Source organism: Lacerta agilis, chromosome 1, assembly GCF_009819535.1.
Source record: "Lacerta agilis isolate rLacAgi1 chromosome 1, rLacAgi1.pri, whole genome shotgun sequence".
Classification (NCBI taxonomy): Eukaryota; Metazoa; Chordata; class Lepidosauria; order Squamata; family Lacertidae; genus Lacerta; species Lacerta agilis.
In genome coordinates, this window is record NC_046312.1 from 42,897,711 (window position 1) to 42,915,112 (window position 17,402).

Here is a 17,402-nt window from a genome sequence, read left to right on the forward strand (position 1 = left end):
TTGGGACTACTATAAATCCTAGTGAATCTTAAATGATTAAAATAGCATTTAAATAGTACTCAAATTATAAACAGAAAAGTGACCCTCGGTATCTGATATGAATACTAGTGTACGTCTTCTAAAAAGTCTTGCTGCTTCCCTTTCTTCCTTTACATAGGCCTGTTTGGGTAGAATTCCCCAAGGAACTGGAAACGTTTGGCATCGAAGATGAGTATATGCTTGGTACGTTTAAAGGTTGAAGGAATCTTGTATAAAACATGGCAGTGGTGTAATCTGAAGATGCAATAGCTATGCCAGAAAGGCAACACATACCTGTAAACTGGAAGGGATGAGGGAGATGTCTCATGTTAGTGGTTAGGATTCATCCAGAGAACTCTGAGGAGACCAGGCTTACGTTTCAGAATTCCCACACCAGATGTGAGTTTGCTTCTGGTCTCCTTGGCTGGCAAAGCTAGTTAGATAGTCACTGGAGACCTCTCATGATGGGTATGGAGAGAGAGGTGTTCATGGAAATCCTTCCTTGGGACGCACCCTATACTTTCAGGAAAGAACTACAGAAGAAATGTGAACTCAATGAGTGTTCTGATAATGAGGGAAATTAATTCTAGCATTTCCTTATGGGGTGCGTTCTGATTAGACCTTCCTGTTAATCTTCACCTCTTATCTTAGGAAAGAATTGAAGTTGTTTTATACTAAGTGTTGAATAATTTTTCTCACAGATTAATGTCAATCACTTCTGTCAGCTCAAGGCTATCCTCTATAATGCTGTGGTTAGCAGGCGGGGTTTGGGTACAAAAAGCCCATCAGCCAGTCAGGAATCCCCCAGGGTAGCCTTTAGCAAATCACTATCTCAGAAACTACAGGGTTGTTTTGAGGACAAATTAGAATTTGTAAAGCATCTTTGAATGCTGGAAAGTTTTGTGAGAAAGGATTAACTATTAGGAACCTGCTATTTGCAGATTCAGACAAGACCTCTTGCATATTCTAGACAAGTTTTTTTTTTTTAAATTTGGCATAGTCACACCTCTAATAGAAATAAGGTTCTAGATTCAGAGAGGTAGTCGTGTTGGTCTGACGCAGTAGAAATATATAATAAGTAAGTAAGTAAGTAAGTAAATTGTCCAGTAGCACCTTAGAGACCAACTAATAAGGTACTACTTTTCCAAATGCTATACTGGATCCATGGTAGAAATATCGGCAAATGGCTAAATAATGATATAATCACATTGTAGTATCGCTTTTCTTCTCTATGTAATTTAGGAAAGCTTTGTTGGTATATCCAGTCACTGAACCAAAAGTCACTGCAGTCAATGTCTTTCTGCCTGGCCCTCAAGAGGTAATGAAAGCTATTATCAATTCCTTTATTTCCTTTTTTATATACCCTTGTGTTTCTATGGGACTCTCAATCAAAGTTAGGCTACTGGGCTTTTCTGCAATAGTACATCATCCGGGACTACACAAAGCACACATTTAATCTAATCAATAGTCTAATAAAAAATAAGTTACCTAGCTTCCTCTGAAAGCTTCTGCACAGCATTCAGACAAATAGTTTATCAGCCTTGTTTTTATACTGATTTACATTTTGCTGTTGTTTTTATATATTTGATTGTTACTCAATGTGAACTTGCTTTTTGCAACAAAGAGCAAGGCAGGAATGTTTTAAATAAAATGCATTTTAAACATTCAGTAGGAGCTAATGCTCCTTCAGTTGCATCCCATGGTGCACCCGCAGTGACCTATGTTTCCAAATGGCTTCTAGACTGTTCTAGAAAGTGCTGCAGCAGGCATTGTGCATATTCAATGTTTTGGATGATATTTGGGTGGATTTTGGCAATCAGTGGGGTAGCTCCTTGTGTGTCCCTCCACTAGCTCTCAAACATGCTTGTGGCAACAGCACTGCCTTCTGGTCCCAATTCAAGATGCTGCTTGCTTTCCTAAAAATTGCAATTCCAAGCCTTTCAGCATAACACTTCATGCATTGGGTGAAATGCAGGTTCCATTAAGGCCTTGGAATGGCAACTGTATATTGTATATACACATTGCAATCGTACGTACACATTGGGTTGTATCTAGCGCTGTGTGAATGGCATTCCACTCATGCAACAGGACTTCCTCTGCCCTCCCTTTGCCTCCCCTGAAATCTGCTCCAAAATGTCCCCAAACCCTCTGGAGTAAAATTTGAGGATGCACGGGGGACTGCAGAGGAGACAGAAGAGTTCCATTGCACAAGTGGAAGTCTGTTGCACGAGCAGAACAGCAGCATTGGATAAAACCCATTGGTTTTGGGAGGGGATGTGTCACCAAGAACTGTGTTGTGAACCACCGCTGTTAAGTATGGAATTCTTCATGTCTGTACTTTTCTGCATTATATTTCTCATTTGTACAACCCTCCTCACCTGACCTGACCAAAAGTCCCCACGTGTCTATAATATATATACATATATCTCAGGGTAACATTTCATGCATCTGATGAAGTGGACTGCAGTCCATGAAAGCTTGTGCTGTAATAAATGTGTTAGTCTTTAAGGTGTTAGAAGATAATTGTTCTTAAGACTCTGGTTTTATTATTGCTTTTGTTATTGCTTTTACATGTGTGGCTACTTGTGAATTATTGGTTGATTTGATATCCTGTCAGGATTTTGTCATGACCTCCCTTAAACAAGGTAAGGAGGTGGGATCTAAATTTGTAGAACTCACTCAGGGTTCTTCCTTTTTCCTGTTTATCCTGCTGCAGATCTGGTATGACTTTCGAAAATTTATCCGCCTGGAAGGTCATGGCACAGTGAAGATTCCAGTGACACTGAACAGTGTATGTTTGTGTTTTTATATCACTGATTTGACTAAGGGGGGACGGGACTCTCTTCAAGACTTGCCGATAGGGCTGTATATGCACCCAACACAGACAAGAATTATGTTTGAGTCTACAAGGTTAAGAAGGTACTATGAGGAAAGAATTTTAATGCAAGAATGTAATGTAGATTTTAATAGGCCCAAGGCGTAACCGTTGAAGGCTTTGAATACACTTCCACCTTAAATTACAACATTTATCTAGAAATATATACATATAAACATACAGACATCCAACTTCCTGCTTGGCAGGGGGTTGGACTGGATGGCCCTTGTGGTCTCTTCCAACTCTATGATTCTAATACAGTGGTACTTTTGGTTCTCAAATGGCTTACCGTAGTTGATGAACAAATGGCTCCTGAATGCCAAAAACCAGAAGTAAGTGTTTCTGTTTTCGAACGTTTTTAGGAAGCCGAACGTCTGACACGGCTTCCACTTGAGTGCAGGCTGCAGCAGCCACTCAGAAGCCGCCTTGGTTTTTGAACTGTTTCGGGGGTCAACAGACTTCCAGAATGGATTAACTTCAAAACCAAGGTACCACTGTAATTGTATTATTATTCATCAGAACATGATTGTATTCATTGGCATGCATAAAATAAAAGAATACAGTAAACTATCAAATAAAAAATAAACTTCAAACGATTCACAAATGGTACTGTATTGCAGTTTCACACGAAGCTATGGAAAAACAGTATATGTACAAATCAGATTTTAGCAAATTTGAAAGTATAAGTACCGGTATATATGAAATTTTATTTTCCTTTCAGAGGCTACAAAATCTGTCATATTAAATATATAGTATCTGTAATCTCCTATATGTGTCTACTTCCATTGTTTTACTCTCATATAAGGGTGTAGGATGCAACCCAAGTTAGTTGTGCTGTCACTAAGACTGAAATCCTGCATGTTCACTCAGAAGTAGCCCTATTAAGTTTCATCATATTCTACCTGTAAACAGTTACTCCCTGAAATATAAGATACCGATGCAATTGGGATTGGTTAACTGCTCCAGAAAAGAAAGGTGCACAGGAGCAGGCTTGTGGAATGTGTATTGTTGTCTGCTATTCTTCATTCCAAGGAAGCTTACTGTATTTAAAATTTTCTGTCCTTTCCTGTTTGCAGATTCCTGTAATGCAGCGTGGGGGAACTGTTATACCATTAAAGACTTCTGTAGGAAAATCTACAGAACTGATGGTAGATGTTCCATATGAACTGCGTGTTGCCTTAGATACAAAGGTACTGTGAAATTATATTTTACACATTTACTTTGTATATTTTGCTGGATTTTTTTAAAAAAGTGCATGTACCCACTGGAAATTTCCAGCCCTGTATCTGTTCTGACCCTCCATTTTGTCATCACTACACCCTTGGTTCCTGTTTTCCCTCTGTAAGCAGCCGTGCCTTTTCTCCTACCCACGCCAAGATTAAAGTAGATCATGTGAAATTTCATTCTCTCAGATTTCATTTAAATTTGTGCAGATTTAAACATGAACCTGTCAAACTGTTTTCAGTAAAATCTACTTGTGTATGTTACTACAGTCAAACCTCGGTTCCCAAACACCTCCGTTATCGTACGTTTCGGCTCCCAAATGCGAAAACCTGGAAGTAGGTGTTCCGGTTTCGAACGTTTTTCAGAAGCCAAACGTCCGACATGGATTCTGCTTGGGTGCAAGAAGCTCTTGCAGCCGATGGAAGCCGCACCTCGGTTGTCGAACATTTCAGAAGCCGAACAGGCTCCTGGAATGGATTACATTCGACAACCGAGGTTTGACTGTTTGTGACATATTTTTGTTTCTTTTTCAAGAGTCAATTTTGAGGGAGGGCAGGGGGAGGGGAGGAAGTCCCTCTACCAAAGCGGAAGTCCTGCACACGGCTTCTGCTGATTGGACTCATTTATTATCTGTCTCTAGTCTGAATGTATAGATTGGCCTTCAGAAGTGTTTGAACCATTCAGAAAATCAACACGTGGCAGTTTGTAGGAGTAACCCTATACAGCTTTCTTAGCTGTTTGACATTTTTTCTTGCTGTGTAGGAGTCTGCAGTGGGTGAGCTTTATCTGGATGATGGCCATTCGTTCCAGTATCTCCATGAGAAGAAGTTCCTGCTCAGGAAGTTCACCTTCCACAAGAATGTCTTCTCATCTAGGTAATGTGCACTGAAAAAGCAGAGGCAGAAGGTGGTGTCAAGAATCCTAGGCCGGTAGTTTAATAATGAGAAATACTTCAATAACTACACTGATAGCTGGGCAAAATACGTTTTGTCCACCACTCACAACATAATGAAAAGTGACTGACAGTTGCTCTGGCATGGTCCAGGTATAGTGAACATGGCAGGAATTTACAGCATTTAGGGGGAAATAAAATGGCTGGCAGTCAAATTAGTGCAAAGAATGAGCAGCAAATCCTACAGGATTGGATAGTAAGAAACACAGGAGAATTTTGCTCTGCTGTCTGTTTCTCAGTCCAGAAGCCATAAAGGGTGTAAACCCCTTCCCCATTCTGGTGCCTTCCAGATGTTGCAGACTACAACTCCTAGCAGTACTGACAGTGGTGATGGGAGTTATAGTTCAAAACATCAGGTGGGCTTCAGATGTGGAAGGATCTTGGGGTCCCAAATTTCAGCGGCGCTCAGTACGATGCCAAAATTCAGCGTCCCTTCTCCTCTCTCGCTCCATTCTAAATCATAGTTGCAGCATCCACGGAGGCGACCCCAAGACTCCAAACTGGTTGTGCTGCCCTAAAGCCACCTCTGTGTAGAGTGAATGGTTCATCCTGTTATGATTCTGACTATGCCACACCGTTTCCAACAAGGGTCCTTTGGGAGGAGAGGAGTATAAAGAGGCTTTAACTTACTTAATTAAAGTATTTGTTAAAATACAGACTGCTTTTAGGGATCAAAACCTTCACAGTATAGCTAACTATTTCCCCAATACCCCTCATGAATCCATAGATTTTCAAAACACACTTTTAAAAAATAAACTGCTATTTATTATTATTGACAAGGCAGTATGCTAAAGAAGAAAACATACATAGTACACACATAAGACATAGCCATGTTGTCATATCCGGTACCCTAGATTCTGATTCTGTCTTTCGATTCTCACAGGTGTGCAGATGAAAATGGGCAATTCATACAAAGTGTGTAGTTGAGCAGATACTGATCTTGGGAATAAAAAAACAACCATCTTCTGTGACGGCTAGCATTCATGGTAAGAGACAGAGATATTTTACGCCATCTAAAGATGCTTTTTAAGATTCTTCCACTCTAGAGTCCTTCAGTGCAGTTAAGGCACTGGATTTCCTGCTGCACAGAGACCTATCATTGGAGCAGGGACAGCAGGAAGCAGAGAGCTCCCCCTTGCTTCCTCTCACTCCCCCCATCTCCTGAGCTGCTAGAGATTCGGGGGAAGGTTTGGAAAAACACCTGAAGAGGTTCATAACTGAGTTGATTTCCCAACCCCCTTTCAGCCATGCAATCAGATCCTGAGGTGTTTTGAACTGAACTTGGAGAAGAGGAATTATCTGAGAGCACACGCTTCACTCGGAGCACTAATCAGTCCCAGTTTGTTTTCATTATTCCAGGACTTGAGCTATGCTGCTATATGAGAGTTGTTACAATCAAATAAACCACAGTTTAATCCTGTAAGCTAACTAGGGGAGGGCAGTGGAGGGGGGGGGCACACAAAAATACTCAGGAATTGCAGCAGAATAGCAAAGAATATGGTTTGTGAAATAACACAAAATGTTACATGCCTAAGATGCACACAGAAAATTGGATCTGAATGACCCATTTGCAAGCTAATGTCCCATCTTGACACAGCCCCAGTGATATGATCTGAATGCTCATCCACACACCTGCTTGTCCCATGCCAAGAAAGCAGTTTTGTGTTTGCCTCAAGCTTTCCCCACTCTTTACTGCTGATTCAGAACAAATGGCAATCTGCAGAAAACCCAGCTGCGATTTGGTCCGATTCAGCGGTAAAGAAGTATGTTTTCCCAGGAGAAAAGCAGCAGGGCAAATGGAGATTTGGACAAGCTCTTATTCTAAGGTTTGTTTGGTGTACAGGAGTTTGCTTCAGAGCAGCAGGGGTAAACTAGAGTTGTGCTCTGATCAGCCTTATGAGCTTCATATGTGTCTGTCTTCAGTAGATTTTTAAACTGAATATAACGTGTATGTTTTTAATTCTGTTGACATTCAGATGGGAAAGACCAAGCAGTGGCTTTCACATATGATGCCAAGATCTCTGTGTTGACCCTTCAGAAGCTTTCACTAAATGTTGGCATTGACTGGGTGCTTCATATCAAGTGAAACAGCAGAGCCAGAGAACTGGAAGGAAAGCCGAACAATAATGGTTGAGGGTGACTCAGCACACTCTTTTGAAATGGACAAAACATAGTTATATTTAATTAATTGAATTATGACTTTCTGATACCATTTGCAACAACTGTTATGTGAAGACGGCTGGCTTCCAGGATAATTGTGGATTTGTGCGTCGGAGCCATGCAACAATATCTGGAATAAGTGACGCTTTCTTGCTTCTATTCACTGTTTTTTAAAGACTTCTGCTCTAGACCTGTTTTTCAGCATTATGAAATACCAGTTTCTTATTGGTATAATGAATATTTCGAAGAAGGTAATAGCCTGGAAGAATCTCTACCAAACCCACCAATGTAAAACATAGATTTTTTTTCCAGCAAGATGGCATTTGACAGGAAAAATGACAACTGTTTTTTATAATCCATATTCACTTCCTGATAGGCGTGCCTGGCGTGCTCTGGTCCATGGGGTCACGAAGAGTCGGACACGACTGAACGACTGAACAACAACAACAACAAATTCACTTCCTACAGAGACTTCCTTATCCATAGAACAATTTCCAGTTTTCTTACTTGGGGGAAAATGAAGTCTTGGGCGAACATTCATCAGTTAACATAGTTCATAAAGCCTGTATCATTGTGGACACTGTGCTTCTTTTGCAAGAACAAACCAAACAAGTATCATGATGAATTTGAAGTGACTGAGATATGACAGAGAGGTCCCCAAAGGATCTTTTAAGCATTCGGGTGGTTCAGACTTTCCTGAGCACTTCAGTCAGAACACAAAGCTTCGCAGTTTGTCTCAATTTATGGTATACAACTAAACAAAATGCAACTTTCTTGTGTTGTCCCATATCTTAAGTGTTGTCCCATATTTTAGAATGATTCATAGATATTGCAGAACACATCAGAGTACAGTACTGGATTCCATAAAAAGTAAATGTGAGCATTAATAAAAATGCCAGAAATCCAGATTAAGACAAATCTTAATTGGGCCAACCAATATATTACAGAATAGTGTGCAAGACATCAAATTCTAGACAACTTGCAGGCAGAGCACTATTCCTTGAGGGAACATTCCCACAACTGTTGGGTAAAGTTATCCAGTTTGACTTTTATTGACTTTCTGCCTAGCGCACCACCTAAAATTAACTTGACTACCTAGTTCCTCTTGATTCTTATCAAGAAACTTGTATGTTTCACTTGTATGTTTCACTACCCAGGAGACCAGAGGTGGGGAATCAGCCATGGTTACGCTAAGTTATTGTTCCCACAAAGCCTTGGCTCAACCTGATAACTTGCATAGTAGCTTCATTTTAATATCTGCTGCTTCCTCCTCCATTCCAGCTTAAGAATGTGACCAGATACAGATTCCATGGCTTCAACAACAACGAAAATAACAGTTTTTAATCTCACAAGCTGCTCAGTGTCATAAGCAGGTGCCCCACTCACACTCAAGATTTCTGTTTTATAATAGGTTTTTAATAATAAAAGGAAATACAGAATCTCTCTTACTTCTCCTGCTACCTTTTATTCACTGCCTTCTAGTGCTGAGCATGCAATAACTCTCAAAGAAGGGGAGGCAGTGTCTTGTCCAAGGTTTTTCTATCTAGAAATTAGTTAGTTGCATTCACAAGCAAGCAGATCCTGAAGTGTGGATAGAAAAATCTAACTCCTTCAACGTGCAGCAACACATTTGAAAGACATTTTCCTGCTGTGTCTTAGCACATAGTTCCACCTGCTGCTGAACTTTCCCCCTTTCTGTAGAGAGAATGTCTGGCAGAGCCAAGATTTGCTGAACAAATTGCTATCACTGCATTTTAAGATGCTGTGAATGTAAATTGATCCACATAAGCCTGCTTTCCAAGGGATGTAAGGGCTCTTGCTCACTTATTCCATAGTACTGTTCTGAGGACAGTGTGTACTGTATTCTGGTCACAGGGAACTTTATGCAGGCACTTTCTGAAGCTAAGCAAGTTGGAATCTAGGCAGCATGTACACTGCCTGGAGCTTCACGGTAGAAGAAAGACTCTATATGAATGCGCTTATATTTCTGCATTTCTCTGTGGCTTGGAGATAACCTTGGTGTATCTAGTATTTGAGCTCTTATGGTTGTAAAAATATGTTCAGAAATGGACGGGTAATGCATGCTGAAGACTCAAGAGTTTAACACTACAATCCTATACATTCAACAGTAAGCCATTCAGTGGGGTTTACAACTGGGTAAGTGTATTTGTAGGGCTGTAGCCTATACTAAATCCAAATACTCTTAGCTTAGTTTGTTGTTTGACATATAACAGGGATTGAGAACCTGCAGTCCTTCAGATGTTGTAAGACTCCCACCAGCATGGCCTACAGTCAGGGAGGATGACAGCAGTAGTTCAACAATGTCTGGAGAGCTACAGGTCTGCCCCCCCCCACCCCCCCCCCAAAAAGAGAATAGCTGATAGCCATTCCATGTAACCAAGGCAGCTAAGAAAAACTAATGTGTTCATAGCCCATCACAGTCATGTCCTTCCAGAGACATCTGATTGGTCAGTGTTTGAAATAATGCTTGACACCTAAAGGTACTAAATGAGAAGACATTGGCAGGGGTGAAGGGAACTATATATACAGCAAGAGAAGTGATGTCTTTCTCAAACTATTTTCAACTGTCTTAAACTCTACTGCCCATCTTCAGCCTGAATGTACAAATTTGCCAGTCAGAAATACTTTAAAACTGTTCAAATGTTGTCACCTAGTATTATTACTGTTGTCTTCTTCAGCCCAACTCTGCACTTTTTTTTCTTTTGTCAAATAGAAACTGCTGAGACCAGCAGAAACCTATAGCAGTTTATAAATATAAGCATAAGATAGAAGCCAAGGTCGTTTTGTGACAGCCAAGGCACAGTTACCAAAGCTTCCCTAACTTGTAGAGGATGTGGCTCTAGTTCCAGTGGCACAAATCATTGCTGTAAAAATCAGTCTCAAAGATTGGGTAGCTTGGCTTTGTTCAGCTTCCTTCAAATACACATCATATCAGCCAATGCCAAATAACTAAGGTAGTAACTTTTATGGGGCAAACTTGTTAGAATCCATGTGTTTCTTGACCAGTGACAAAGGATTCAATGTAACTTGAAAGCTTGCATGCTGTTACATCAACCAAGGTTAGTCTGTTGAAGCTAAAGTTAGTTTTACTTGTTGTGTTTTGTGTAGTAGATTAAGTCTATGTGTTTTTAACTGGAAGCAAGTTCCACTTGGGACTTAACCCCCAAGAAAAAGCACATTAGGTTTTGGAGCCTGACATCACAACACTGCTCAAATACGCCAAAGGCTATCTAGTCCAACATCCTGTTCTCACATTGGCCAACCAAATGCCTATGCAGGCATGTCCAACCAGTAGATCACTGGTAGATCCCTGGTTGATACTGGTGGGATCATCCCCCCAAAAAGCAAAACAACTCTGTGCAGGGCAATCCTCCCCACAAAAAGCTCAACAACTCTGCTCAATTCTCCCCTTCCACCCACCCACCCCATGCACGCACGCTCCTCTTCCCTCCAATGACAATGGGTAGATCACTGGCAGATTTTTTATACTGGGAGTAGAACACAGTCTCTTGGGAGTTGGACAGTGCCTGGCCTGTAGGAAGCTGTCAAGCAGGAGCTTAGCATAACAGCAGCCACCCCACCTGTGGTTCCCAGCAACTGGTTTTCTGCCTCCAACAGTTGTCTGTGCCCAACTGTAGTGGCCACAATTGGTTATCATTCTTACTCATGTTCAGAGCATTGCATTGATTCAGTGCCAAGTGTTCCACAGAAAAATGTTGACTGGGATTTCGTAGCAGTGCTCCAGCTGGTTTGTTTAAAAATAGTTTTTACAACTATCTTGATACAGAGGATTCTTTCAATATGAGGCCAGTTTATGAGAGCCCAAAGCTTTAGGCTCTCTTTCTCTCCCAATGGCAGCACTGGTAGAGAAATAAACCAAAAGAATAAAATTAGGCAGATGTTTTTCACAGTTTGCTGCATTCTGCCATTGGTGCTGGTGGTGTTAGAATGCTGCTGTAACCTGAATAACTTGAGAACCGGTATTTGCATAGCAGTGAGCTCACCAAGCTTAATTTGCTTCTAGTATTTCCCCTGGTCACAGCTGCCAGAAGATAGTTTGCATGTGCCTCACACTATCAGAGGTAAATAGAACCCGGATATAAAATATGAACACAATAGAATGCTTAAAATAAAGTGATTGCAGACCAAGTAGCTTGCCATTTTTTATTACTTATTCCTTAGGACTGAAAAGAGGCTTACCCTTTGACAACCTCAGTGTGCCCCCTCACCAAAATTAAATTGAGGAATAAGGTAACAGGGCATTGAGTGGATCAGCCCATGCTTAGGCAGCTGCTGTGAGGAGATCTTGGAGAGCAGCTGGTGCTCTTTCGGATTCTTCTGCTTAATCTCTTTTGAGAGGAATGAGGAGAGGAGGGTCAGTTTAGCACTGTTAAAAGCACTGAGATTAATAAATTAACAGGCATGGCATTGTAAAGTCTGGATATAATTCTTCAGAATGCTTTCCGGTTGAGTGCTACCTGCAGATTAGTTCATAGAGATTAAATTGTTGCACATGTTCCTCAATAGATTTACTTTCTCTTCATTCCTGTTTTCTATCTTGGCAAAGGTGATTAAATTACATTGTTGTGCTAGGCAAGACACCAATAGACGGAAAACTTAGCAGCTTTACCCAGCAGCTGAAGGAAATATTCCCTCAGAGAATAAATATAATTTGAATACATTAACATCAGTTCTCAGGACTTAAGTACTCAACTGGCTGGTGCCTCTGCATGATAGTCCTTTGAATTCTAGTTTTGCTAAGTCACTTCTAAATATGTAGAAACATGGTTTATATGGACTCTTAAACATGTTGGCCTATCTTATCATTAAGGTGTTTTTATCAAAAGAACTTTCAAGCATCCTGTAAATTTAGGTTGTGTTTTGGCTTTGCTTGATTTTTACATGAGGTGAAAAAGTGACCTAAAATGCCTTTTAGTCCTTCTGAAAGAACCAACTCTGAACTTCCTTCATCCCCGCCTCCACATCGGCACTCTCCCTGAGAGTTTATTTTTAGTTTTCTGAACTGCAACCTTTGGAAAGCATGCCAGTGGTACGCTCGCACACACCAATTCAGAGGTGAAAGTTACCCAACAATTTCTCTTGCTTCCTGTAGCAGCTTTATCAGGATGAAACGTGCACAACCTGGTGTCATGGTGGCTCTTCGTAAATTTGTTTGAAGCTCTTTTTCAGGCAAAAGGGAGGGAAAGAGAGATCTGTGCCTGAGAAACCGTTTACAGAGCAACTTCCTCTTTCCTGTCACTTCCTTCCAGGCAGTAAGATCTTCCTTACTTGCTCGTTTCTGTTAAGTTGATAAGTTTGCCTAAAGCTGATCTCCATGCCGTCGGCTGTTGGTGGTGCCACTGTGGTTCAAGAGATTGGAGCTGGGCAGGTTCCCCGCCAGCATATGAGCACAACAACTGAACCAGGTGGAGGTCCAGCGGGGATCTACTCTGCTATCCTCAGCCGCAACCAGCCCATCATTGGAGTGAAGGAAAAGACCTTTCATGAGCTCCACAAGAAATGCCTTGAGAAGAAGATTCTTTATGAGGATCCAGATTTCCCGGCTAATGACTCCTCCCTCTTCTTCAGCCAAAAGCTCCCTGTCAAATTTGAGTGGAAGAGACCACTAGTAAGTAGGCTTCTTATCTCGCGTAAAGTTGTTTATATTTGATGTTTGCAAATGTAATAAAGACATTTTCCGTTCCAAGTTAAAAAAAAGAAAAAGAAAGCATAGATAGAAAAAAATGATGAGATTTTAAGAGGATTCACATGCTCCTTCAACTGATTTACCCTGATTTATTGAAAAATCCCTTTTGTCAGGTATATCCAAATTTCCAGGGGGAAACACCATGATTTGTGTTGTTTGTGAGTAACACCATGTGGGCTACACAAACTAAATAGGAATGCAAACTGCTGCAAATAAACAATAAACTCTACTGTGGACAAACCCTGGAAATTCAATAAAGAGTATTCAGTTAGAAGCATGCTGAAAACCACCAGAAGTTCAAGGCTAGATTGCATAAGATTTTATAATTTGTGCATTCTATGAAAATTATTCTCTACTATGATTGGATTGAATGTAATCTAAGTTATACTCTAGTAAATAAATACACTAAAAATAGGGAAGACACTTGCATGTTGCAGAAGAATAGCTATGTTTCTAAATGGCAGTAAAATGCTATGGGTGACATACTTTAGTCTTATTTATTCATTTACTACCTTTATAGCCCACTTTTCCTCCAAGGTGGTATACATGGTTCTCCTCCTTCCCATTTTTATCTTCACAACAACCCTGTGAGGTAGGTTAGGCTGAGAGACAGTAACTGGCCCAAGGTCACCCACAGAACTTCATGGCTGAGTGGGGATTTGAATCCTGGTCTCTTAATCAGGTACATGTTTACTCAGAAGTAAATTCCACATTTCCAATGAGACTTACTCCTAGGTAAGTGAACATGGGATGCTTTTATTAGCTACAATATTTTATTTCCTTAACATTGCATTTCATTTTCATTAAATAATTTATCACAATATTTATATAATTCCATCAATTTATATAATTGATCATAAACAAAATTACCGAGGTTTTGCAGCCATTGCCAGTGCAGCTTACAATTTCTTTTAGTCTGTAATTATCAAAGCGCACACTGTGTGGATTTTGGCATAAAGAAAATGAGCCTTGGCAGTTTTCTATTATTATTATTATTATTATTATTATTATTATTATTATTATTATTAACCACGGTTTGCTTGGTTCAGGTGGCACATAAGTGGTTAGTTTAGAGTAACGTGAACTTTTTCAGCTATTTATTTCTGTTCTGTAGGAAATTTGTGAGAATCCACGCTTTATCATTGGTGGAGCCAACAGGAGTGACATTTGTCAAGGAGAATTAGGTACAAGTCCTTTCTTTGGAGCTGTTTTGTATGTCTGATAAGTTTATTTAGCAAGTCCCTTTCCCCCCTGCAATCGCCGGTGGTTCCAAATTCAAATGTTGGGTAAGTTTGATTTGATTTACCCCTGTGATCCTGATGTAGATATTCACTCACCCCCTCTTTTTTTAAAAAACAACAACAACAAGTTTTAATTGGTTTTTATACAAATGCAATAACCATTAAATACTTATCTAGCAGTACAGCTAATAGTGTTTGTTTTATCCATTGTCTCTAGACATACACTTGAACATTCAACATTCTTAACTCAGCCCCTTGTTCCCAATGTAGATCTTTATTTCCCCCTTGTTTCTGATATAAATCGTCACATCACCACCCAAAATGGTGTGGTTTGCCTCAGGTGCCAAAATGTCTTGGGCCAGCCCTGTCTAACTAATATATGGCAGTTAAATGCAAATTGCTCTGAAGACCAAAAAAATATTTGTAGAAGCACTAATCCTTCAGCAGCATACATTCTCTGTTCTAGTAATTTTTACACTTTATTTGCCCTGCTCTATATAATTCATCTCAGGTGACTGTTGGTTCCTGGCTGCCATTGCTTGTCTCACCCTGCATGAGAAATTGCTGTTCCGGGTCATACCACGGGAGCAGACCTTCATAAAAGATTATGCTGGAATCTTTCACTTCCAGGTATGAGTTGTTGATCAGACACAAGAAGGTGCTGCCTTTTGCAGTACAGCTATGCTACACTAACCAGCAGCATGGAAGATTAATAGGCACTGATATCAAAGGCCTATTTTAATTACTTATTTGCTACTATCACAACAAATCTATCTATCATCTATCTATCTATCTATCTATCTATCTATCTATCTATCTATCTAGCAATACTATCACATAACAAAGTCTAGCCCCAATTATAGTGTACAAACCAGTTCTTAATCACAATCCACACATCACTTTTTTTCTAACACACACTATATCTGCAAATTATATCATCTATCTATCTATCTATCATCTATCTATCATCTATCTATCATCTATCTATCTATCTGTCATCTTCTTTTCTCTTCAGTTTTGGCGTTACGGAAATTGGGTGGAAGTTATCATTGATGACCGTTTACCAACGTATGGCAGTCAACTGGTCTTCACAAAATCCTCCCAGCAAAATGAATTTTGGAGTGCCTTACTGGAAAAAGCTTATGCAAAGTAAATATACTTTCTACACATTTCGTTTCTGTATACTGTATGCATAAATATATTACACCCCTATTCAACTGTACATGTGTTTAAACTGAGGTAATTTAAAATAATGTGCCATTCTTATAACAAATGTATATTGATAGTGGAAATGATAATCGATTTTAGAAAGCACCCTCCCATCTCGCTGCCACTTTCCATTCTTGGTAACATGGTTGTAGTGGTAGAGTCCTTTGAGTTCCTGGGCTCTATAATTTCTCAAAACTTAAATTGGCCAGGCAACATCAATATTATCATTTTAAAAAGGTCCATCAGAGATTGTATTTCTTGTGACAACTAAGAAAATTTAATTTGCCCCAAGAATTGTTGATCCAATTTTACAGAGGTACCATTGAAACTGTTCTCTGTAATTCTATTACTGTCTGGTATGGCACAGCCTCTAAGCTGGATAAGAAGAGGCTCCAACGGGCAGTAAGAATTGCAGAGAGGGTAATTGGTGTTAGTTTGCCTGTAATAGAGACACTTTATGCTGCTCGAGCCAGGAAGAGAGCAGAGAGAATTGTCGCAGACCCTTCGCATCCTGGTCATTACCTGCTTGATTTACTTCCATCCGGACGTCATTACAGGACTCTATATACAAAAACATCTAGGCACAGGAATAGTTTTTTTCCTTGTGCCATCAAACTGTTGAATTTGTAGTTGTGTGCGGAAGGGAGGTCAGTTGGTGGTATGGGGTTCCTTTGTTGTGCTGTTGTATCGTGACAAATACAGCAGTGTTTGTATGAGGTACATTTTCTTTACATTGCAATGTAGTCGAAACAGAATTCCAAGTATGATTGATACTTGGCCAATAAAATTATTCCTTATTCCTTATTATTCAGATGCTTTTTTATTTTACAATAGAACAGATTCAAAGATGACCTATACCCAAATGAAAATGAATCATCAGAGTTTATTTGGAGTGTTAATTTTGTTTTCTTGTTCCTTCTCAGGCTCCATGGGTCTTATGAGGCTCTCAAAGGAGGTAACACCACCGAGGCCATGGAAGATTTCACAGGAGGAGTAACAGAGTTCTATGAGATAAAGGATGTTCCTAAAGATATCTATAAAATCATGAAACATGCCTTTGAAAGAGGGTCACTCATGGCCTGCTCTATTGAGGTACATCCATTGATCCCAGGCTTTTTCTGGGGTTAATTTCATACCACTCATATTCAGTAAGCGTAAGACTGAACTACCACTCCCACCATCCCTGGCCATTGGCCATGCTTGCTGGGGTTGATGGGAGTTGTAGTTCAGTATCATATGGAGGACCAAATATTCCCCATACCTGAATTTAAGTCTAAACTTGAGATACCATTTTAGTGCTCTTATGTCAATAGTAAGCACCACTGGTTAAAACATACATTCTTCTGTCCTGTGGGCAAAAGGAAATAGAAAAAAGTTTTCCCAACTTTTATTAACTAATCTTGCTATTCTGCTTTATTTTTCATAATGCCTTCCTTTAATTTTCCTCTCTCCCCCCTTTTCTTTGTTCCAGGACGGTTCAGGGTTTATTTATGGATCTGCTCCTGAAACAAATCTTGGATTATTAATTGCTCAAATGTTGAAGAATATGAATGAATTTCCAAATGACTCAGTTCAGCAGGCAGAGGAGATGACGAAACGGGTTTGTATTCCTTCCCAGTAACCTAGGTTACAGTCATACCTCATGTTACGGCCACTGCGGGTTACGTTTTTTTCAGGTTGCGCTCTGCGCCGAACCCAGAAGTACTGGAACAGGTTATTTCCAGGTTTTGGCGCTTGCACATGTGCAGAAGTGCCAAATTGCATCACGTGCATGTGCAGACGAAGCGCTGCGGGTTGCGGACATGCCTCCATCACGGATTATGTCCGTAACCCGAGCGTCCACTGTATTGTGTGCAAACAAATTGATTTACTCTGCTCAGTAAAATCCTATTAATACTCAATAAAGTTCCAGTGAGGCTTACTCCCAAGTAAGCAGATATAGGATTGAAGCCTAACTGTGTGGTCTCTAAGGTGCTATTGGAAGGATTTTTTATT

At 40.1% G+C, this 17,402-nt stretch overlaps 2 protein-coding genes across 3 annotated transcripts in view; both read left to right on the top strand.

Annotated features, from left to right (window-relative positions):
- GANC (glucosidase alpha, neutral C) overlaps positions 1 to 7,589 on the top strand; it is a 30,711-nt gene extending 23,122 nt beyond the window's left edge. The window contains 8 exon segments of the mRNA XM_033154589.1: positions 158 to 226; positions 1,261 to 1,336; positions 2,735 to 2,809; positions 3,970 to 4,083; positions 4,880 to 4,992; positions 5,953 to 5,975; positions 5,978 to 6,055; positions 7,046 to 7,589. Coding sequence (XP_033010480.1) covers positions 158 to 226; positions 1,261 to 1,336; positions 2,735 to 2,809; positions 3,970 to 4,083; positions 4,880 to 4,992; positions 5,953 to 5,975; positions 5,978 to 6,055; positions 7,046 to 7,155 — 658 coding nt within the window. The 3' untranslated portion in view covers positions 7,156 to 7,589.
- CAPN3 (calpain 3) overlaps positions 5,969 to 17,402 on the top strand; it is a 32,377-nt gene continuing 20,943 nt past the window's right edge. For both annotated transcript variants that reach the window (XM_033145903.1, XM_033145912.1), the window contains exons 1-7: positions 5,969 to 6,055; positions 12,521 to 12,879; positions 14,072 to 14,141; positions 14,710 to 14,828; positions 15,214 to 15,347; positions 16,331 to 16,499; positions 16,879 to 17,007. In XM_033145903.1, coding sequence (XP_033001794.1) covers positions 12,586 to 12,879; positions 14,072 to 14,141; positions 14,710 to 14,828; positions 15,214 to 15,347; positions 16,331 to 16,499; positions 16,879 to 17,007 — 915 coding nt within the window. In that variant the 5' untranslated portion in view covers positions 5,969 to 6,055; positions 12,521 to 12,585. The remainder of the gene's footprint in view (positions 6,056 to 12,520; positions 12,880 to 14,071; positions 14,142 to 14,709; positions 14,829 to 15,213; positions 15,348 to 16,330; positions 16,500 to 16,878; positions 17,008 to 17,402) is intronic.